The sequence below is a fragment of the Bombina bombina genome, chromosome 1 (genome assembly GCF_027579735.1).
Source record: "Bombina bombina isolate aBomBom1 chromosome 1, aBomBom1.pri, whole genome shotgun sequence".
NCBI lineage: Eukaryota > Metazoa > Chordata > Amphibia > Anura > Bombinatoridae > Bombina > Bombina bombina.
In genome coordinates, this window is record NC_069499.1 from 447673299 (window position 1) to 447698535 (window position 25237).

At 40.8% G+C, this 25237-nt stretch overlaps 1 protein-coding gene across 1 annotated transcript in view; it reads left to right on the forward strand.

The window, feature by feature from the left end:
* GORASP2 (golgi reassembly stacking protein 2) overlaps positions 1-25237 on the forward strand; it is a 178896-nt gene that overhangs the window by 57346 nt on the left and 96313 nt on the right. The window contains exon 4 of the mRNA XM_053698425.1: positions 11496-11582. Within this exon, the coding sequence (XP_053554400.1) occupies positions 11496-11582 (87 nt within the window). The remainder of the gene's footprint in view (positions 1-11495; positions 11583-25237) is intronic.

The window sequence follows — 25237 nt, forward strand, 5'->3', positions numbered from 1 at the left end:
CCGGTTGGTCTGATTTACCGTTATTGATTGCAGATCTAATACTGGACCGGTGATTTGCCATCCTGGTCCTGGCGTCATCTGTCGTCTTACCGGTGTAATATTTGCCACATGGACAATTCAAGAGATATACAATATGCGTGGTGGTACAGGTCACTACATGTTAAATGTTATACTTCTTCCTGCGTTCTGGGTGTTGAAAGTGTGTCCCAGCGATCATCGCATTGCATGTGACACACCCTAGGCATCTGTAGCCCCCTTTTTTTTTGCTGAGCCAAGTTGTTTGTGTAGCTTCAGTAATGTCCGTCTTCATCAACAGATCCCTAAGGCTCCGGCCTCTTCTCTAGCCAATCCGTGGCGTCTTCCATTTCATGAAGGGTAACTTTGGGTCAGCCTCCAATAATTTCCACTCTTCCTTCAAAGATTGAGTAATCCGGTTCTTGTCAGGTGTGTAGGTGGTTACAAAAGTAATTTGTGGTGATTTAGGATTATCCAAAGAATTACTTCTTGAAGGCATAGTAGCCAATGTGCGCATTTCAGTAAGCACTTTCTGGCTATACCCCCTTTCTCTGAATCTTTGTGTCATTTCTTCAAGCTGGGTTAGACATCTCTCATTTTCTGTGTTGTTTCTTATTACTCGCTGATATTGTGCTTTTGGGATGTTTTTGATTAGACCGGGTTGGTGGCAACTGCGGGCATGTAGAATTGAATTTCGATCAGTTGTCTTCCTATATAAGGTGGTTCCCAATTTAGTGCCATTCTTGAAGACCCTAACGTCTAAATAGTCCACGACCTCACTGTTGGTGGTATGACTGAATCTGATTGTGCTGTCAATCTCATTGAGGGTCTGAATCCATGTGTTCAGTGTGTCTGGACCATCTTGCCATATCAGAAACAAGTCATCAATATAGCGACAGTAATATTTTATTTCTGGTTTTTCAAATATCTTCAATATATTGATCTCATAATCAGCCATGAAGAGATTGGCTAGTGATGGGGCCACATTGGACCCCATCGCCGTGCCAGAGGTTTGCAGATAATAGATCTTGTCAAATCGAAAATCATTTTCGGAGAGGCATATGTCCAGAAGTTTAGTTAATACCTCCTCAGAGGGGCCAATATATGGTACTCGTCTTAAACATTTGGCCACTGCTGCTATACCCGATGTATGTGGTATAACAGTATATAAGCTTGAGACATCAAGTGTGGCCAAAATGTCAGTTGGCTTCATGTCTGTAATCCGTAATATATGAGACATAAAGTCTGTAGAGTCACGAATATACGATTTTTGTTGCTTCACCCACGGTTGCAGGAAGGAGTCAACATATTCTGCCAGTGGCTGGAGCAGCGAACCCCTGGCAGACACAATCGGCCTGCCAGGGGGGTTTTTACTGTCCTTGTGGACCTTGGGGAGTGTGTATAATATAGGAACCACTGGAAAGTCCCGTTTTCAGAAAACTGTAGTGGTTCTGTGTAATCTGACCCTCAGTTAACCATTGTTGTAGACTGGCATCGATTTTCTTTTTGAGTAATATTGTAGGATCACTCGGAAGAGGTTGATATGTGTTTGTATCAGATAATTGTCTTAAAATTTCTGCCTTGTAATCCATAGTGTTCATGACTACTATACCCCCGCCTTTATCGGCGGGGCGTATGACGATGGAAGAGTCATTTTGTAGTGAACCAATGGCAAGTCTTTCTTCTTTAGTCAAATTATCAGACCAACGTTGCGCAGATCTTTTAGGAATCTGTTCCACTAGAAAGTTGGTGACAGTCTGGATGGTGGCATTATTAGAGTGTGGATCAAACCGCCCTTTTGGTTTGAATCTATCTATAACGTCAATTTCATCATTTCCAGTACCAAAGTATTCCTTTAATCTGAGATTTCTCCCAAATTTTTGAATGTCTATATATAGGTCAAAATTATCTTTCTTGGTGACTGGTATACTGGCTACCTCCGACACAGTTGTAAAAACAAACATGGTGTTTAATATTAGTAATCGTATACTAAACGAGGCAGAGATGAGCCTGCTTAACAAAGGACTATCATTTATACCAGTTACCAAGAAAGATAATTTTGACCTATATATAGACATTCAAAATTTTGGGAGAAATCTCAGATTAAAGGAATACTTTGGTACTGGAAATGATGAAATTGACGTTATAGATAGATTCAAACCAAAAGGGCGGTTTGATCCACACTCTAATAATGCCACCATCCAGACTGTCACCAACTTTCTAGTGGAACAGATTCCTAAAAGATCTGCGCAACGTTGGTCTGATAATTTGACTAAAGAAGAAATACTTGCCATTGGTTCACTACAGAATGACTCTTCCATCGTCATACGCCCCGCCGATAAAGGCGGGGGTATAGTAGTCATGAACACTATGGATTACAAGGCAGAAATTTTAAGACAATTATCTGATACAAACACATATCAACCTCTTCCGAGTGATCCTACAATATTACTCAAAAAGAAAATCGATGCCAGTCTACAACAATGGTTAACTGAGGGTCAGATTACACAGAACCACTACAGTTTTCTGAAACGGGACTTTCCAGTGGTTCCTATATTATACACACTCCCCAAGGTCCACAAGGACAGTAAAAAAAAAACCTGGCACGCCGATTGTGTCTGCCAGGGGTTCGCTGCTCCAGCCACTGGCAGAATATGTTGACTCCTTCCTGCAACCGTGGGCGAAGCAACAAAAATCGTATATTCGTGACTCTACAGACTTTGTCTCATATATTACGGATTACAGACATGAAACCAACTGACATTTTGGCCACACTTGATGTCTCAAGCTTATATACTGTTATACCACATACATCGGGTATAGCAGCAGTGGCCAAATGTTTAAGACGAGTACCATATATTGGCCCCTCTGAGGAGGTATTGACTAAACTTCTGGACATATGCCTCTCCAAAAATTATTTTCGATTTGACAAGATCTATTATCTGCAAACCTCTGGCACGGCGATGGGGTCCAATGTGGCCCCATCACTAGCCAATCTCTTCATGGCTGATTATGAGATCAATATATTGAAGGTATTTGAAAAACCAGAAATAAAATATTACTGTCGCTATATTGATGACTTGTTTCTGATATGGCAAGATGGTCCAGACACACTGAACACATGGATTCAGACCCTCAATGAGATTGACAGCACAATCAGATTCAGTCATACCACCAACAGTGAGGTCGTGGACTATTTAGACGTTAGGGTCTTCAAGAATGGCACTAAATTGGGAACCACCTTATATAGGAAGACAACTGATCGAAATTCAATTCTACATGCCCGCAGTTGCCACCAACCCAGTCTAATCAAAAACATCCCAAAAGCACAATATCAGCGAGTAATAAGAAACACAGAAAATGAGATGTCTAACCCAGCTTGAAGAAATGACACAGATTCAGAGAAAGGGGGTATAGCCAGAAAGTGCTTACTGAAATGCGCACATTGGCTACTATGCCTTCAAGAAGTAACTCTTTGGATAATCCTAAGTCACCACAAATGACTTTTGTAACCACCTACACACCTGACAAGAACTGGATTACTCAATCTTTGAAGGAAGAGTGGAAATTATTGGAGGCTGACCCGAAGTTACCCTTCATGAAATGGAAGACGCCACGGATTGGCTAGAGAAGAGGCCGGAGCCTTAGGGATCTGTTGATGAAGACGGACATTACTGAAGCTACACAAACAACCTGGCTCAGCAAAAAAACAGGGTGCTACAGATGCCTAGGGTGTGTCACATGCAATGCGATGATCGCTGGGACACACTTTCAACACCCAGAACGCAGGAAGAAGTATAAAATTTAACATGTAGTGACCTGTACCACCACGCATATTGTATATCTCTTGAATTGTCCATGTGGCAAATATTACACCGGTAAGACGACAGATGACGCCAGGACCAGGATGGCAAATCACCGGTCCAGTATTAGATCTGCAATCAATAACGGTAAATCAGACCAACCGGTGGCTCGCCACTTCTTAGAAGCCGGACACACAGTCACAGACATGAGATTTCGGATCATTGACCATGTTCCAAAATTGAACAGAGGAGGCGATAGGGCGACAATTCTCCTAAGAAAAGAAGCCAGATGGATGTTCGAATTGGGGACATTACAACCAAGGGGTCTTAACGTCCATACAGGATGGCAATGCTATCTTTAAATGAGAGTTCATTGATCCATCTATAGCAATGAGAGTCTATTGATCCATATATATTAATGAGAGTCTACGAGTCCTTGTGAACTTGTTTGATATAGGTTTGGTCCTCAATTCACTTATATTAATAGATATATTATTATGGTGATTATTCTTTATACCACCACTATTTTCCTCTTATGATAAGAATTTATATAATGGGTATATTTTTTAAATAGGATACTATTATTGAAATAGGACACCATTGTTTTTAATTTGTTTTTAATTTGTTCTACAACGTTCCTTGGCCAGCAAATAGCCATGTTGGTGCTTAGAGAGTGTCTGGCTGTGGGGGCATGGAATTGCACACAGAATCATTTAAGGCCGGCACCATTATCACTATTATTTTCTCTAGAATGTCCAGGATCTTGGTTTGATCTAGACACTATTGGAGCTAACCATTCATATATTTGATATATTTTTATTTATGTTTATTTGTGTTTTGATTAGAGAGTTAATTATGGATTGTACTATCACTCACATAGACACACTCTTAGTTGGTCTTATGAGCCACAATCACTCTTTAGGATACAATATGGAGTTTGCATGATTAGGTTATATTAGTTTGTTTACACTCTGATAGTGGCTTGTCGCCACATCACTATTTTGTATGGGGAACACTTAACGTGATAGGTTGTGGCTCATGACACTTACACATGGTATTGTCATGACAGTTTTTGTGCACGCATTAGGCTATAAGGTATTGCTTACATTCAGACTGACAGATTTTGGTTACATTTTGCGCGCTCATATTTATGGTTTAGTTATGTGGGAACAACATATCGATAGCCTTATATATTAAGGTGCCTTTTTGATATTATTTGAGAGGTTCTTGGTTTACAAACACTTTCCAGCTTGTGAGTGGCTCCGATGGGTTTGAATTTGGGGAGTTGTCATTTAAAAATCACTAATATTATATTTTTGTTTTTTATATTGGAGTATGGTAGTTTCCTTGTATATATAATAGTTTTGCTAACTATGGGTTTCTTTCAGTAGTCTCTATTTACCGACATAGTGAGATAGTGCTGTCCATAGAATGCACAGTACTTACGAGTACATGGGCGTGCATTGTGGCAATAAATCGTATGATTGGTGCTTCAGTGGTGTGTGGCTCCACACTGACACACTATTGGTTAGAGACGCGCGATGGACAGTACACACTTGTCGGGTACTGATTTAGAATCAGACAGGACAGTGGCTATTTTTGGATGGTGTCGTGGTGCATCTCTCGGTTAGAGCAGACCTGATGTGAGAGTATGGCGATGTTATGCCCTTATTATTCTTGACATGATCGGTTTAGGCCACTGTCTATATACAATCTATGTATCCGTGATCGGTCCTCTTTGGGGTTACGATTAGACTTAACACAGTTGGGATACACATGGGTCCCTTAAAGACAGCTTGTGACTAGCATGACAAATGTATCCTGATCGATATAAATCTTTTGACAAAGTGACACTGCGAGTATATGCACCTTGTTTGACACTTTTTTAATCCTATCATCTTGTTTGACCTTTGGTCTCTAGCCTATCAGGAGACTTGTTTCTCCAGTCCTAACACGCAGATTACATTGATTGGTTTTGAACACAGGGGAGGGCTTTATTCACCTTTATAAGTTTGGCATTTTGTATTGCGGTTTGTCAGAGGAAGGGACTGCTTTTTTGTCCCGAAACGTCACTAATAAAATTGTTTATAACACAGACGGCTGAAGTCCAGTGAGTGCTTATCCTATTTGAAAACTATATATATATATATATATATATATATATATATATATATATATATATATATATATATATATATATATATATATATATATATATATATATATATATATATATATATATATATATATATATATATATATATATATATATATATATATATATATAATTTGTTATTATTCATCATCCCATGAGGCAGATTACTTCAGTTTTTTTTTTAATTTCATCACCAGTGGATGAACCTGTCATACTTCTCTATTGGACCTTTTATGGTCTTGTTTAAACCTCTTTTTTTCTAGATGCCTTGCTACAGCCAGTGATATTTTATTCTCAGTTTCTAAGTCGTCTTGTAGCTATTTGTTTTTTCAACTTGCTTTCCTTCATTTGTTTTTTCTCTCTGAGTCATAGTTAGAATCAAGCTCTATCCCTAATCGGTAATTCTGATTGCTTTAGCTTGATCATGCAGATCTGTTTTTACAGACCTAAATTGGATGTCCACTCTTCCTATTTGGTCTTTACCACTGATTCAATTTTCTTCTTTTTCTTACAAAATAATTTTAGTCAAGGACTAATCTGCAAATTTCATTTAAGATCTCAGACATTCAGATTTTTGGTCTAGATCTGGTAACAGTCTTATAGTTAGACATTTTCTCTTCTTGACAACCTTAGTGGTTTTAAGAGTTTTACAAACTCTTCTTTTAAACCTATGAATGGTTAAACATTCTGCTTATCTTGAAATGTGTTTTTGTTTTATATTTTCATCAGCAGAGTGTCTGTTTTGTTTGCCTTACCTATTAGGATAAGATTATTATTAATAATAATATTATTTTTTATTATTATATATTTTTTTTTTTTTTTTTAATTTGTCCACATATAAGTCAGAAGACAACAGTTGTTCTTTAGCTTTAGTAAAACCAGTCGTTTTAGTATGGATTTTGAAAGCCGGAAATTACTTCCAGAATTATTTCAGCTCATTCTACTAGATTAGTTTCTGTTTTGTGGGCTTTCTAAGATGAGGCTTCTATTGTGTAATTTGCACATAAGCAGCTTAGTCTTCTTTATTCTTTTCTTAGTAGCTGGTAGGACACCTCCTCTTAATAAAAATTTCCCCACCCATTTACTTGTGGACTCCACAGCTTGCGTTTTAGATCCCAGGAGTAATGGCTCGTGGACTCTTACATCCTTATGGAAGAAAACAAAATGCTTACTCAATGAGTTCATTTCTTAGTGATGAGTCCACAATACCAGATCTTTTTTTATTTAGTTAAAGTGATGGTAAACTGTCCTTTTTTTTTTTTTTTTTTTTTTTTTTTTTTTTTTAAATCAGATCCAGAATGTTAAATTTAGATGGAGTTTAATTAATCAGTTGTAATGAAGTTGCGCTATAACTTTCTGTTTAATATAGATATGAAATTCAAATACCCTATGCTCCGCCGCCCACTTCAAAAGTACATTTTGTTCTCAAATCAGTGCTCTCAGCATATGGCACTTTTGTTGTAGCAAGAGGGATGATTGGACAACAATTCAAACCTTTAGTACACAGAAAAATGTACTATATTAAAAAGTAAGTTACAGCTCAACTTCATTATTCAAACTCAATCTAAATTATCACTAACATTCCGGATCTGTGTTTAAAAAGGGGAGAATTTACCATCACTTTAATTGGTGGCAGTTTTATTATGTACCTCGTTTACCCTGCTTTGTCTTTTCCTATTTCTCTATTCTCCTTGTCGTGGCTATACGTTAGATTGGGATATTAGATAGGTGAGAGGGATTAAAAGCTTATCTTTGCAGCCTCCTGGTGTCCAGAAATTAAACTTTCAGGAGTAATGACTTGTAGACTCTCAACACCATGAAAGAAATTAGTTTATTAGGTAAAGGTTTTTTTTGCTTAAACATTGTCTTGTATGCCTAGCTAACGTTTACCAGGAGCCCTCCCTTTCTGTACATACAGTTAGTAGTTTCTTCATTGATTTGATTTTGTCAAGGGATATAAACCAAGATATGGAAAGTATCTTTTCAAATGTCATTAAACCAAAATTGCATGGTGGGTTTGAGAGAGCCTGTAATGAAGATTGTTTGTTTGTTTTTGTTTCTTAGTGTCAACACATTACCCAAAACTTTCCAAATTGCCAAAAGTATATGTTGTCTCATCCCAAACATTAGGAATTTAAGAACTTTCTTCCTTTCTTTCTTCCTTCCTTCCCCAAATTATCATACACATCTGGTATTTAATAAACGTGTACATTGATATAAATATCACTATAATTTACCAGTCAGGGAAAGTGAAAAATGTTGCTAGTGCATTCAATATTAAATATAGGAAAATTCACAATTCTGTGGCTGTCTCTTGACACAGTCAGCTGAAAGTTCATGATATTATTGTTCTTCTATATGCATGTTGCAATACTATGGGTTAGCCTACTTACCTATAGCAGTTGTGTATCAGTTCTGATAAAAGAATGCTTAGTTTGTAATAATTCTCAATATCTTCACATTCCTTTTTTGCTACCTTTTTGTCTTAATAACAAACTACTTTATGCTTTTACTCCTTCCCCCTCACCACCTGAACTGTTCATTAGCCCATCTCTCTTAACCTTACCTTTACTTTTGTATTCATGAACTTCACACATTCCTAAAGACTCTCTCTCCCCCTTGCACTTTATCCAAAAAAACTGTCTAATTACTGCAAATCTGCATCTCATGTCACTCTCCCTCCTGCTCATTCTAGCTGTTGGTGACATATCCCCTAATCCTGGTCCCCCACAACTTCCTAGCCTTGCACATCCATGTGTGCCTTTTTAATAGACTTCAAAAACAAAACTCTGGTAACCTTATTCTCATTCCTTTTGCATCTAAAGCCGCCACCCCCTTCACTTGTGCACTCTGGAACTCTCGTTCTGTTTGCAACAAGCTCACTTTAATCCATGACCTCTATCTCCCACTCTCTCAACCTTCTGGCTCTTACAGAAACCTAGCTCTCTGCTTTAGACACAGCATCCACTGCTGCATGGTCACATGGGTGCCTCCCATTCAGCCACTATCCTAGGTCTGGCAATAGACAAGGAGGTGGTGTTGGTATTTTACTTTCCTCTCGTTGCACCTTTCAACAAATACAGTCCTTCTCTTCCCTCACATTGAAGCACACATGATTTGTTTATTCTCTACCCTGTCTATATGTGTTGCAGTCATATACCTGCCCCCCTAGCTCCTCAACTCAATTTTTAGATCACTTTTCTGCCTTGCTTCCTTATTTCCTCTCCTCAGACACTTTGATTATTTGGAGAATAAAGCAAGTTTTAAAGTTGTTTTTATAATATATTGCAGTAACTGAAAATTGCATTGCAGATAAGCTGCAGCAAAAAAGTTTAGAATATCCTTTGAATATATTTGTTTTCTTTTGGTCTAATATCACATTAATTATAAGGTAAAAATGTAGTAATAAAAAAGGTGCATTGCTCATAATAATGTCTTACACTCAGGAGTCACAGCTTTGCAGATTGGGAAAGGCCAGGGTGCGGGGTTTAAAAATCAATACGCTGCTACTTTGCACTGCTGCTCCATATTTTACTTTACTTTTCAAACAGCTCTAGCTGCACTCTGTTAAGAAAAATGTACACAGTGCAGCCAGAGCACAGCATTGGTTTGAAGAGAAAAGCCTGATGTAGCTCCGCACTGCAAAATTAATTCCCATGAAGGTTTATGCATGTGTCCTGTTCTTTCTGCAGACCTGCTGCATTTTCTGTGATGATATCTCGGATTACAGCATGTTCTGCCTTGGGGGTCACATCTATCCTCAAAAAAAACCTTTTCTCGATCCAACCTCCCCATCCAACTACCGTCCTATTTCCCTACTCCCTCTTGGTTCAAAGCTCCTTGAAAAGCTAGTATATGCACGTCTATCCCATTTCCTTACACTAAACTCTCTTCTTGACCCACTGGAATCTGGATTTTGTCCCCATCACTCCACAGAGACAGCTATTGTCAAGGTTACCAACGACCTACTTATAGCAAAATCCAAAGGCCACTTCTCTCTGCTTATCCTCCTTGATCTGTCTGCAGCCTTTGATACTGTTGACCACCCTCTTTTGCTCCAAATCCTCCAATCCTTTGGCATCTGCGACACAGCTCTCTTGTGGTTCTCTTCCTATCTAACCGTACCTTTTTAGTGTAGCCTTCTCTGGAGCATTCTCTGCCCTGTTACCACTTTCTGTTGGGGTACCTCAAGGCTCTGTCCTCGGTCCCCTTTTCTTTTCAATCTACACATCATCATTAGGTTCCTTAAAGTCCCACGAGTTTCAATACCATTTGGATGCCAATAACACCCAAATCTATCTCTCTGCACCAGACCTACCTCCTTCCTTACTAACCTTTGTCACTAACTGTCTTTCTCATATCTCATCTTGGATGTCCTCTCACTACCGTAAGCTAAATCTCTCCAAAACTGAACTCCTTATTTTTCCCCATTTCTCCAAAATCTCTACCCCCCCAATTGTCTATAACTGTTGATAATTCCATCATTACCCCTACCCTGCATGCCCAATGTCTTGGGGTCACACTTGACTCAGACCTTTCTTTTACTCCTCACATTCAGTCCTTGGCTAAAGCCTGCCGCTTCCACCTTTTTAAAAAATCTCTAAAATTAGACATTTCCTTACACAACACACAACTAAGATTTTAATCCACTCTCTCATCCTTTCCCGCCTCGACTATTGCAACTCTGTCCTCTCTGGTCTCCCTAGCTGCCGCATAGCTCCTTTACAATCCATAATAAATGCCTCTGCTAGGTTCATCTTCCTTACACGTCACTCTTCATCTGCTGCTCCTCTCTGCAAATCCCTTCCCTGGCTTCCTCTTGCCTCCAGGATTAAACACAAAATCCTCACTCTGACATACAAATCCCTCAACTGCACTGCTCCCTCCCTACATTTCAGACCTTGTCTCCAGATACTCTCCCTCCCGTCCCCTTCGCTCTGCTCACAATCTCCTCCTCTCTTGTTACTTCCTGACATTCCCGTTTACATGACTTCTCCAGACTGGCTCCCATCTTGTGGAACTCCCTGTTTCGCTCCACAAGAATCTCCCCTAGTTTTAACAGCTTCAAGCACACCCTATAGACTCTATTATTCAGGGATGCATACAACCTACACTAATCTTTCTAACTCAATTGCTATCCCCTTGAACCCCTTAGAATGGAAGGGGCCCAGCTGTTTGTAGATCGCCTTCATAAGAGCTGACTACAACAGTGCAACTCTCGGCAGGGCCCTTTACCCATTTGATCCCTGTAAATGTTAACTTGTATACCACCTATGCTTTATAGCGCTGCGGAATCTGTTGGCACTCTACAAATACCCGATAATAAAATAATAATGCAGGTGTATAGGCAAGGGTATAACAAGGTGCTTGGTATCTGTTGAGCCTTGCTCTGTTTTAGTTTAGAAGGGTGACTAGAACTTTGGTAAAATTTAAATTCTGTATGTTTGTTGCCATATGTATTTTTTATATTGAACAGTTCTTATTCTTTCTTTCTTTTTTTTCTTTCTTTCAACTTCTAACAGGAAGTGGAACAGAACTCTCCAGCAGTATTGGCAGGTCTGAGATCCAACAGTGACTACATCATTGGAGCAGATACTGTAATGAATGAGGTGATTTGTAGTACAGCCTAATTAAAGGGACAGTATACACTCATTTTCATATAACTGCATGTAATAGACACTACTATAAAGAATAAGACACACAGATACTGATATAAAAATCCAGTATAAAACTGTTTAAAAACTTAATTAGAAGCTCTCAGTTTAGCTCTGTTGAAAAGGTAGCTGGAAAGCCCACTGCAAGTAGGAAATAAGACACTCCCCCTCCCTCCCCTTCTTTTGCATATAAACTAACCCTTTACACAAACAGGAGCAAGCTGGAGTAGGTATCTGTCGGTATTCTCATAAAACTTTGGGGTTTGGTTAGGAGTCTGAAAATCAGAGCAATGTTTAAAAATAAGCAAAACTATAAAAAAAAATTTACAAAAATCTTTATGGGCTTTATAAATAGATCATCTACAAAACATTTATGCAAAGAAAAATGAGTGTATATCCCTTTAAAGGGCCATTATACACTAATTTTTTCTTTGCATAAATGTTTTGTAGATCTGTTTATAAAGCCCATAAAGTTTCTTTTTTTAAATTTTTTTTTATAATTTTGCTTATTTTTAAATAACATTGCTCTGATTTTCAGACTCCTAACCAAGCCCCAAAGTTTTATTTGAATACCGTCAGCTACCTTCTCCAGCTTGCTCCTGTTTGTGTAAAGGGTCTTTTCATATGCAAAAGAAGGGGGAGGAGAGGAGTGTCTTATTTCCTACTTGCAGTGGGCTTTCCAACTGCCTTTTCAACAGAGCTAAACTGAAAGCTTCTAAGTACGTTTTTAAACCATTTTATACTGGATTTGTATATCAGTATCTGTGCATCTTATTCTTTATAGTAGTGTCTATTACATGCAGTTATATGAAAATGAATGTATACTGTCCCTTTAAGTCATTTTATATCTTAAACACACATCTGCGAAAGAGAAGGTTGTATCGCTTCTATAGAAGTGGCCATTAAAGTCATAGTATACTTGAGCATGCAGTTTTAAGAGATGTTTAAATTTACTTCCATTATAAAATTGTGTACACGTTAAAAGACCGGCTACTACTGAGCATGTACAAATATTCACAGTGTATATGTACTTAAGTCTGTGATTGGCTAATGGCTGTCATGCTACAGGAAGCCAGCAAATTGAAGTCCATTTTAAATTTTGTCAGAAAAAGTGCTGTAGCATTTTCTTTTTATTATGCACTTGTTGGTTAGGCAATTCTACAATATTTATTGGTCCTTTAAGTTTTATTTTGAAATATCTTTTTAAAGGGACAGTATACACTCCTTTTCATATAACTGCATGTAATAGACACTACTATAAAGAATAAGATGCACAGATACTGATGTAAAAATCCAGTATAAAACTGTTAAAAACTTACTTAGAAGCTCCCAGTTTAGCTCTATTGAAAAGGTAGCCGGAAAGCCCACAGCAAGTGGCAAATAAGACACTCCTCTCCTCCCCCTTCTTTTGCATATGAAAAGACCCTTTACACAAACAGGAGCAAGCTGGAGAAGGTAGCTGACGGTGTTCTCATAATACTTTGGGGCTTGGTTAGGAGTCTGAAAATCAGAGGAATGTTATTTAAAAATAAGCAAAACTATACATTTAAAAAAAACCAAAAAACTTTACGGGCTTTATAAATTTACAAAATATTTTATGCAAAGAAAGAGTGTATAATGTCCCTTTTTAATTCTACTGTAAAATACAGTCAATGCCAATTTATTATTTTTATTATGAACCCCTTAATGACAGCTGATGTATGTACCATGTCGTTTTCACTCTAAGGGAGGCATGCAGTAATAGCATGTCTCTCCACTTTTGGCGAGACCTGTGCTATTACAAGGTTAAAAAAAAAAAAAACGCTATGATTTACAAAAACACTAAGATAAACCATCACTAAACCTAAAGGCCACCTTCATTCATCATTTAAAAAAAAAACTGATGAAAAGGACCCTTTATTTCTTCTGTTAAGTGTGATCAGTCCACGGGTCATCATTACTTCTGGGATATTACTCCTCCCCAACAGGAAGTGCAAGAGGATTCACCCAGCAGAGCTGCATATAGCTCCTCCCCTCTACGTCACTCCCAGTCATTCTCTTGCACCCAACGACTAGATAGGATGTGTGAGAGGACTATGGTGATTATACTTAGTTTTATATCTTCAATCAAAAGTTTGTTATTTTAAAATAGCACCGGAGTGTGTTATTACCTCTCTGGCAGAGTTTGAAGAAGAATCTACCAGAGTTTTGCTATGATTTTAGCCGGAGTAGTTAAGATCATATTGCTGTTCTCGGCCATCTGAGGAGTGAGGTAAACTTCAGATCAGGGGACAGCGGGCAGATGAATCTGCATAGAGGTATGTAGCAGTTTTTATTTTCTGACAATGGAATTGATGAGAAAATCCTGCCATACCGATATAATGTCATGTATGTATACTTTACACTTCAGTATTCTGGGGAATGGTACTTCACTAGAATTACACTGTAAGAAATACATAAAGCTGTTTAATAACTAGAGATTATGTTTAACGTTTTTGCTGGAATGTAAAATCGTTTTCATTTGCTGAGGTACTGTGTGAATAAATGTTTGGGCACTATTTTTCCACTTGGCAGTTGCTTAATCTGTTTTTTCTGACAGTTTCTGTTCTCCCTCACTGCTGTGTGTGAGGGGGAGGGGCCGTTTCTTCTGTTATGTGATCAGTCCACGGGTCATCATTACTTCTGGGATATAACTCCTCCCCAACAGGAAATGCAAGAGGATTCACCCAGCAGAGCTGCATATAGCTCCTCCCCTCTACGTCACTCCCAGTCATTCTCTTGCACCCAACGACTAGATAGGATGTGTAAGAGGACTATGGTGATTATTCTTAGTTTTTATGACTTCAATCAAAAGTTTGTTATTTTACAATGACACCGGAGTGTGTTATTGCCTCTCTGGCAGAGTTTGAAGAAGAATCTACCAGAGTTTTACTATGATTTTAGCCGGAGTAGTTAAGATCATATTGCTGTTCTCGGCCATCTGAGGAGAGGTAAAAACTTCAGATCAGGGGACAGCGGGCAGATGAATCTGCATAGAGGTATGTAGCAGTTTTTATTTTCTGACAATGGAATTGATGAGAAAATCCTGCCATACCGATATAATGTCATGTATGTATACTTTGCACTTCAGTATTCTGGGAATGGTACTTCACTGGAATTACTCTGTAAAAAGTACATAAGAATTTTTTTATATGTATTGATTATGTTAAACGTTTTTGCTGGAATGTAGAATCGTTTACATTTAGTGAGGTACTGAGTGAATAAATGTTTGGGCTATTTTTCCACTTGGCAGTTGCTTATTCTAATTATGACAGTTTCGTTTCTCCCTCACTGCTGTGTGTGAGGGGGAGGGGCCGTTTTTGGCGCTCTTTGCTACGCATCAAAATTTCCAGTCAGTTGCTCATTGTATTTCCTGCATGATCCGGTTCATCTCTACAGAACTCAGGGGTCTTCAAAACTTCTTTTGAGGGAGGTAGATTCTCTCAGCAGAGCTGTGAGAATTATATATTGACTGTGATAAAAAACGTTACTCTGTAATTTAATTAATTTTGCTTTGCTAATGGGAAACCTTTGCTAAAGTTGTGTTGTTTACAAGGATTGATGCTATAACTGTTTTTCAGTTTATTATTTCAACTGTCATTAATCGTTTAGTGTTTCTTTGAGGCACAGTACGTTTTTATTAAATAAAATTGTAGCCAAGTTGCAAGTTTATTTGCTAGTGTGTTGAACATGTCTGATTCAGAGGAAGATACCTGTGTCATTTGTTCCAATGCCAAGGTGGAGCCCAATAGAAATTTATGTACTAACTGTATTGATGCTACTTTAAATAAAAGCCAATCTGTACAAATTGAACAAATTTCACCTAACAGCGAGGGGAGAGTTATGCCGACTAACTCGCCTCACGTGTCAGTACCTGCATCTCCCGCTCGGGAGGTGCGTGATATTGTGGCGCCCAGTACATCTGGGCGGCCATTACAGATAACATTACAAGATATGGCTACTGTTATGACTGAAGTTTTGGCTAAATTACCAGAACTAAGAGGCAAGCGTGATCACTCTGGGGTGAGAACAGAGTGCGCTGATAATACTAGGGCCATGTCTGATACTGCGTCACAGCTTGCAGAGCATGAGGACGGAGAGCTTCATTCTGTGGGTGACGGTTCTGATCCAAACAGATTGGATTCAGATATTTCAAATTTTAAATTTAAATTGGAGAACCTCCGTGTATTACTAGGGGAGGTTTTTAGCGGCTCTGAATGATTGTAACACAGTTGCAATACCAGAGAAAATGTGTAGGTTGGATAAATATTTTGCGGTACCGGCGAGTACTGATGTTTTTCCTATACCTAAGAGTATACCTAAGAGACTTACTGAAATTGTTACTAAGGAGTGGGATAGACCCGGTGTGCCGTTCTCACCCCCTCCAATATTTAGAAAAATGTTTCCAATAGACGCCACCACACGGGACTTATGGCAAACGGTCCCTAAGGTGGAGGGAGCAGTTTCTACCTTAGCTAAGCGTACCACTATCCCGGTTGAGGATAGCTGTGCTTTTTCAGATCCAATGGATAAAAAACTAGAGGGTTACCTTAAGAAAATGTTTGTTCAACAAGGTTTTATATTGCAACCCCTTGCATGCATCGCGCCGGTCACGGCTGCTGCAGCATTCTGGATTGAATCTCTGGAAGAGAACATTAGTTCAGCTACGCTGGACGAGATTACGGACAGGTTTAGAGTCCTTAAACTAGCTAATTCTTTCATTTCGGAAGCCGTAGTACATTTAACCAAACTTACGGCTAAGAATTCAGGATTCGCCATTCAGGCACGCAGAGCACTGTGGCTAAAATCCTGGTCAGCTGATGTTACTTCTAAATCTAAATTGCTTAATATACCTTTCAAGGGGCAGACCTTATTCGGGCCCGGGTTGAAGGAGATTATCGCTGACATTACAGGAGGTAAAGGCCATGCCCTGCCTCAGGACAAAGCCAAAGCTAAGACTAGACAGTCTAATTTTCGTTCCTTTCGTAATTTCAAAGCAGGAGCAGCATCAACTTCCTCTGCACCAAAACAGGAAGGAGCTGTTGCTCGTTACAGACAAGGCTGGAGACCTAATCAGTCCTGGAACAAGGGCAAGCAGGCCAGGAAACCTGCTGCTGCCCCTAAGACAGCATGAATCGAGGGCCCCCGATCCGGGACCGGATCTGGTGGGGGGCAGACTTTCTCTCTTCGCCCAGGCTTGGGCAAGAGATGTTCAGGATCCCTGGGCGCTAGAGATCATATCTCAGGGATACCTTCTGGACTTCAAATTCTCTCCCCCAAGAGGGAGATTTCATCTGTCAAGGTTGTCAACAAACCAAATAAAGAAAGAGGCGTTTCTACGCTGCGTACAAGATCTTTTATTAATGGGAGTGATCCATCCGGTTCCGCGGTCGGAACAAGGACAAGGGTTTTACTCAAATCTGTTTGTAGTTCCCAAAAAAGAGGGAACTTTCAGGCCAATCTTGGATTTAAAGATCCTAAACAAATTCCTAAGAGTTCCATCGTTCAAAATGGAAACTATTCGGACAATTTTACCCATGATCCAAAAAGGTCAGTACATGACCACAGTGGATTTAAAGGATGCTTACCTTCACATACCGATTCACAAGGATCATTACCGGTATCTAAGGTTTGCCTTTCTAGACAGGCATTACCAATTTGTAGCTCTTCCATTCGGATTGGCTACGGCTCCAAGAATCTTCACAAAGGTTCTGGGTACTCTTCTAGCGGTCCTAAGACCGCGAGGAATTTCGGTAGCTCCATACCTGGACGACATTCTGATACAAGCTCCAAGCTTTCAAACTGCCAAGTCTCATACAGAGTTAGTACTGGCATTTCTAAGGTCGCATGGATGGAAGGTGAACGAAAAGAAGAGTTCTCTCTTTCCACTCACAAGAGTTCCCTTCTTGGGGACTCTGATAGATTCTGTAGAAATGAAGATTTACCTGACAAAAGACAGGTTAACAAAGCTTCAAAATGTATGCCGTGTCCTTCATTCCATTCAACACCCGTCAGTAGCTCAATGCATGGAGGTGATCGGCTTAATGGTAGCGGCAATAGACATAGTACCTTTTGCTCGCCTACATCTCAGACCTCTGCAATTGTGCATGCTAAGACAGTGGAATGGGGATTACTCAGATTTGTCCCCTACTCTGAATCTGGATCAAGAGACCAGAAATTCTCTTCTATGGTGGCTTTATCGGCCACATCTATCCAGGGGGATGCCATTCAGCAGGCCAGACTGGACAATTGTAACAACAGACGCCAGCCTACTAGGTTGGGGCGCTGTCTGGAATTCTCTGAAGGCTCAGGGTTTATGGAATCAGGAGGAGAGCCTCCTTCCAATAAACATTCTGGAATTGAGAGCAGTTCTCAATGCCCTTCTGGCTTGGCCCCAGTTAACAACTCGGGGGTTCATCAGGTTTCAGTCGGACAACATCACGACTGTAGCTTACATCAACCATCAGGGAGGGACAAGGAGCTCCCTAGCAATGATGGAAGTATCAAAGATAATTCGCTGGGCAGAGTCTCACTCTTGCCACCTGTCAGCAATCCACATCCCGGGAGTGGAGAACTGGGAGGCGGATTTCTTGAGTCGTCAGACTTTTCATCCGGGGGAGTGGGAACTTCATCCGGAGGTCTTTGCCCAAATACTTCGACGTTGGGGCAAACCAGAGATAGATCTCATGGCGTCTCGTCAGAACGCCAAACTTCCTCGCTACGGGTCCAGATCCAGGGATCCGGGAGCGGTTCTGATAGATGCTTTGACAGCACCTTGGACCTTCGGGATGGCTTATGTGTTTCCACCCTTCCCGATGCTTCCTCGATTGATTGCCAGAATCAAACAAGAGAGAGCATCAGTGATTCTAATAGCGCCTGCATGGCCACGCAGGACTTGGTATGCAGATCTAGTGGACATGTCATCCTGTCCACCTTGGTCTCTACCTCTAAAACAGGACCTTCTGATTCAGGGTCCATTCAAACATCAAAATCTAACTTCTCTGAAGCTGACTGCTTGGAAATTGAACGTTTGATTTTATCAAAACGTGGTTTTTCTGAGTCGGTTATTGATACCCTGATACAGGCTAGGAAGCCTGTTACCAGAAGGATTTACCATAAGATATGGCGTAAATACCTATCCTGGTGCGAATCCAAAGGTTACTCTTGGAGTAAGGTTAGGATTCCTAGGATATTGTCCTTTCTACAAGAAGGTTTAGAAAAGGGTTTATCGGCTAGTTCATTAAAGGGACAGATCTCAGCTCTGTCCATTTTGTTGCACAAGCGTCTGTCAGAAATTCCAGACGTCCAGGCTTTTTGTCAAGCTTTAGCTAGGATCAAGCCTGTGTTTAAAACTGTTGCTCCGCCATGGAGTTTAAACCTGGTTCTTAACGTTTTACAAGGAGTTCCGTTTGAACCCCTTCATTCCATTGATATAAAGTTGTTATCTTGGAAAGTTCTATTTTTAACGGCTATTTCTTCGGCTCGGAGAGTCTCTGAGTTATCAGCCCTACATTGTGATTCTCCTTATTTGATTTTTCATTCAGATAAGGTAGTTCTGCGTACAAAACCTGGGTTCTTACCTAAGGTAGTCACTAACAGGAACATCAATCAGGAGATCGTTGTTCCTTCTTTGTGCCCGAATCCTTCTTCAAAGAAGGAACGTCTTCTGCACAATCTGGATGTAGTTCGTGCCCTCAAGTTCTATTTGCAGGCAACTAAGGAATTTCGACAAACGTCTTCCCTGTTTGTCGTGTACTCTGGTCAGAGGAGAGGTCAAAAGGCTTCGGCTACCTCTCTTTCCTTCTGGCTTCGTAGCATAATTCGTTTAGCCTATGAGACTGCTGGACAGCAGCCTCCTGAAAGAATTACAGCTCATTCTACTAGAGCTGTGGCTTCCACTTGGGCCTTTAAGAATGAGGCCTCTGTTGAACAGATTTGCAAGGCTGCAACTTGGTCTTCGCTCCATACTTTTTCAAAATTTTACAAATTTGACACTTTTGCTTCTTCGGAGGCTATTTTTGGGAGAAAGGTTCTTCAGGCAGTGGTTCCTTCTGTATAATGAGCCTGCCTAGCCCTCCCGTCATCCGTGTACTTTTGCTTTGGTATTGGTATCCCAGAAGTAATGATGACCCGTGGACTGATCACACATAACAGAAGAAAACATAATTTATGCTTACCTGATAAATTCCTTTCTTCTGTTGTGTGATCAGTCCACGGCCCGCCCTGTTTTTTAAGGCAGGTAAATATTTTTTAAATTATACTACAGTCACCACTTCACCCTTGGTTTCTCCTTTCTCGTTGGTCCTTGGTCGAATGACTGGGAGTGACGTAGAGGGGAGGAGCTATATGCAGCTCTGCTGGGTGAATCCTCTTGCATTTCCTGTTGGGGAGGAGTTATATCCCAGAAGTAATGATGACCCGTGGACTGATCACACAACAGAAGAAAGGAATTTATCAGGTAAGCATAAATTATGTTTTTTTGGCGCTTTTACTATGCATCAAATATTTCAGTCAGCAACTCATTGTATTCCCTGCATGATCCGGTTCATCTCTACAGAGCTCAGGGGTCTTCAAAACTTATTTTGAGGGAGGTAATTTCTCTCAGCAGAGCTGTGAGAATTATAGTTTGACTGAGATAAAAAACGTTTATTCTGTAATTTGTTTCCTGCTTTCAGAATTTGTTATCTTTGCTAATGGGATTAAACCTTTGCTAAAGTTGTGTTGTTTACAAGGATTGAGGCTATAACTGTTTCAATTTATTAATTTTCAACTGTCATAGATCTTCTGTGCTTCTTAAAGGCACAGTACGTTTTTAATATTATTCTAATTGAATTGTATTTCCAAGTTGCAAGTTTATTTGCTAGTGTGTTAAACATGTCTGATTCAGAGGATGATACCTGTGTCATTTGTTGCAATGCCAAAGTGGAGCCCAATAGAAATTTATGTACTAACTGTATTGATGCTACTTTAAATAAAAGTCAATCTGTACAAATTGAACAAATTTCACCAAACAACGAGGGGAGAGTTATGCCGACTAACTCGCCTCACGTGTCAGTACCTACATCTCCCGCTCAGAGGGAGGTGCGTGATATTGTAGCGCCGAGTACATCTGGGCGGCCATTACAAATCACATTACAGGATATGGCTACTGTTATGACTGAGGTTTTGGCTAAATTACCAGAACTAAGAGGTAAGCGTGATCACTCTGGGGTGAGAACAGAGTGCGCTGATAATATTAGGGCCATGTCAGACACTGCGTCACAGGTGGCAGAACATGAGGACGAAGAACTTCATTCTGTGGGTGACGGTTCTGATCCAAACAGACTGGATTCAGATATTTCAAATTTTAAATTTAAACTGGAAAACCTCCGTGTATTACTAGGGGAGGTGTTAGCGGCTCTGAATGATTGTAACACAGTTGCAATACCAGAGAAAATGTGTAGGTTGGATAAATATTTTGCGGTACCGACGAGTACTGAGGTTTTTCCTATACCTAAGAGACTTACTGAAATTGTTACTAAGGAGTGAGATAGACCCGGTGTGCCGTTCTCACCCCCTCCGATATTTAGAAAAATGTTTCCAATAGACGCCACCACAAGGGACTTATGGCAAACGGTCCCTAAGGTGGAGGGAGCAGTTTCTACCTTAGCTAAGCGTACCACTATCCCGGTGGAGGATAGCTGTGCTTTTTCAGATCCAATGGATAAAAAGTTAGAGGGTTACCTTAAGAAAATGTTTGTTCAACAAGGTTTTATATTGCAACCCCTTGCATGCATTGCGCCGATCACGGCTGCAGCGGCATTCTGGATTGAGTCTCTGGAAGAGAACATTGGTTCAGCTACTCTGGACGACATTACGGACAGGCTTAGAGTCCTTAAACTAGCTAATTCATTCATTTCGGAGGCCGTAGTACATCTTACTAAACTTACGGCGAAGAATTCAGGATTCGCCATTCAGGCACGCAGGGCGCTGTGGCTAAAATCCTGGTCAGCTGATGTTACTTCTAAGTCTAAATTGCTTAATATACCTTTCAAAGGGCAGACCTTATTCGGGCCCGGGTTGAAAGAGATTATCGCTGACATTACAGGAGGTAAAGGCCATGCCCTGCCTCAGGACAAAGCCAAGACTAGACAGTCTAATTTTCGTTCCTTTCGTAATTTCAAAGCAGGAGCAGCATCAACTTCCTCTGCACCAAAACAGGAAGGAGCTGTTGCTCGCTACAGACAAGGCTGGAAACCTAACCAGTCCTGGAACAAGGGCAAGCAGACTAGGAAACCTGCTGCTGCCCCTAAAACAGCATGAATTGAGGGCCCCCGATCCGGGATCGGATCTAGTGGGGGGCAGACTTTCTCTCTTCGCCCAGGCTTGGGCAAGAGATGTTCAGGATCCCTGGGCGCTAGAGATAATATCTCAGGGATACCTTCTGGACTTCAAATACTCTCCTCCAAGAGAGAGATTTCATCTGTCAAGATTGTCAACAATCCAGACAAAGAAAGAGGCGTTTCTACGCTGCGTACAAGAGCTCTTGTTAATGGGAGTAATCCATCCAGTTCCACGATCGGAACAGGGACAGGGGTTTTACTCAAATCTGTTTGTGGTTCCCAAAAAAGAGGGAACTTTCAGACCAATCCTGGACTTAAAGATCCTAAACAAATTCCTAAGAGTTCCATCGTTCAAGATGGAGACTATTCGGACAATTTTACCTATGATCCAAGAGGGTCAATACATGACCACTGTAGATTTAAAAGATGCTTACCTTCACATACCGATTCACAAAGATCATTATCGGTACCTAAGGTTTGCCTTCCTAGACAGGCATTACCAGTTTGTGGCTCTTCCATTCGGATTGGCTACAGCTCCAAGAATCTTCACAAAGGTTCTGGGTGCTCTTCTGGCGGTACTAAGACCGCGGGGAATCTCGGTAGCTCCATACCTAGACGACATTCTGATACAAGCTTCAAGCTTTCAAACTGCCAAGTCTCATACAGAGTTAGTGCTGGCATTTCTAAGGTCACATGGATGGAAGGTGAACGAAAAGAAAAGTTCACTCGTTCCACTCACAAGAGTTCCCTTCCTGGGGACTCTTATAGATTCTGTAGAAATGAAGATTTACCTGACAGAGGACAGGCTAACAAGACTTCAAAGTGCTTGCCGCACCCTTCATTCCATTCAACACCCGTCAGTGGCTCAATGCATGGAGGTAATCGGCTTAATGGTAGCGGCAATGGACATAGTACCCTTTGCACGCTTACACCTCAGACCACTGCAACTGTGCATGCTAAGTCAGTGGAATGGGGATTACTCAGACTTGTCCCCTTCTCTGAATCTGGATCAAGAGACCAGAAATTCTCTTCTATGGTGGCTTTCTCGGCCACATCTGTCCAGGGGGATGCCATTCAGCAGACCAGACTGGACAATTGTAACAACAGACGCCAGCCTTCTAGGTTGGGGTGCCGTCTGGAATTCTCTGAAGGCTCAGGGACAATGGAGTCAGGAGGAGAGTCTCCTGCCAATAAACATTCTGGAATTGAGAGCAGTTCTCAATGCCCTCCTGGCTTGGCCCCATTTGACAACTCGGGGGTTCATCAGGTTTCAGTCGGACAACATCACGACTGTAGCTTACATCAACCATCAGGGAGGGACAAGAAGCTCCCTAGCTATGATGGAAGTATCAAAGATAATTTGCTGGGCAGAGTCTCACTCTTGCCACCTGTCAGCAATCCACATCCCGGGAGTGGAGAACTGGGAGGCGGATTTCTTAAGTCGTCAGACTTTTCATCCGGGGGAGTGGGAACTTCATCCGGAGGTCTTTGCCCAAATACTTCGACGTTGGGGCAAACCAGAGATAGATCTCATGGCGTCTCGACAGAACGCCAAGCTTCCTCGTTACGGGTCCAGATCCAGGGATCCAGGAGCAGTCCTGATAGATGCTCTGACAGCACCTTGGGACTTCAGGATGGCTTACGTGTTTCCACCCTTCCCGTTGCTTCCTCGATTGATTGCCAGAATCAAACAAGAGAGAGCATCAGTGATTCTAATAGCACCTGCGTGGCCACGCAGGACTTGGTATGCAGACCTGGTGGACATGTCATCCTGTCCACCTTGGTCTCTACCTCTGAAACAGGACCTTCTGATACAGGGTCCCTTCAAACATCAAAATCTAACTTCTCTGAAGCTGACTGCTTGGAAATTGAACGCTTGATACCTTAATACAGGCTAGGAAACCTGTTACCAGAAAGATTTACCATAAGATATGGCGTAAATACCTATATTGGTGTGAATCCAAAGGTTACTCTTGGAGTAAGGTTAGGATTCCTAGGATATTGTCTTTTCTACAAGAAGGTTTAGAAAAGGGTTTATCTGCTAGTTCATTAAAGGGACAGATCTCAGCTCTGTCCATTCTGTTACACAAACGTCTGTCAGAAGTTCCTGACGTCCAGGTTTTTTGTCAGGCTTTGGCCAGAATTAAGCCTGTGTTTAAAACTGTTGCTCCACCATGGAGTTTAAACCTTGTTCTTAATGTTTTACAGGGCGTTCCGTTTGAACCCCTTCATTCCATTGATATAAAGTTGTTATCTTGGAAAGTTCTATTTTTAATGGCTATTTCCTCGGCTCGAAGAGTCTCTGAATTATCAGCCTTACATTGTGATTCTCCTTATTTGATTTTTCATTCGGATAAGGTAGTCCTGCGTACTAAACCTGGGTTCTTACCTAAGGTAGTTACTAACAGGAATATCAATCAAGAGATTGTTGTTCCTTCTTTATGCCCAAATCCTTCTTCAAAGAAGGAACGTCTACTGCACAACCTGGATGTAGTCCGTGCTCTAAAATTTTACTTACAGGCAACTAAGGAATTTCGACAAACGTCTTCTCTGTTTGTCATTTACTCTGGGCAGAGGAGAGGTCAAAAAGCTTCCGCTACCTCTCTTTCTTTTTGGCTTCGTAGCATAATTCGTTTAGCTTATGAGACTGCTGGACAGCAGCCTCCTGAAAGAATTACAGCTCATTCTACTAGAGCTGTGGCTTCCACTTGGGCCTTCAAGAATGAGGCCTCTGTTGAACAGATTTGCAAGGCTGCAACTTGGTCTTCGCTTCATACTTTTTCCAAATTTTACAAATTTGACACTTTTGCTTCATCGGAGGCTATTTTTGGGAGAAAGGTTCTTCAGGCAGTGGTTCCTTCTGTATAAAGAGCCTGCCTATCCCTCCCGTCATCCGTGTACTTTTGCTTTGGTATTGGTATCCCAGAAGTAATGATGACCCGTGGACTGATCACACTTAACAGAAGAAAACATAATTTATGCTTACCTGATAAATTCCTTTCTTCTGTAGTGTGATCAGTCCACGGCCCGCCCTGTTTTTAAGGCAGGTAAATATTTTTTAATTTATACTCCAGTCACCACTTCACCCTTGGCTTTTCCTTTCTCGTTGGTCCTTGGTCGAATGACTGGGAGTGACGTAGAGGAGAGGAGCTATATGCAGCTCTGCTGGGTGAATCCTCTTGCACTTCCTGTTGGGGAGGAGTAATATCCCAGAAGTAATGATGACCCGTGGACTGATCACACTACAGAAGAAAGGAATTTATCAGGTAA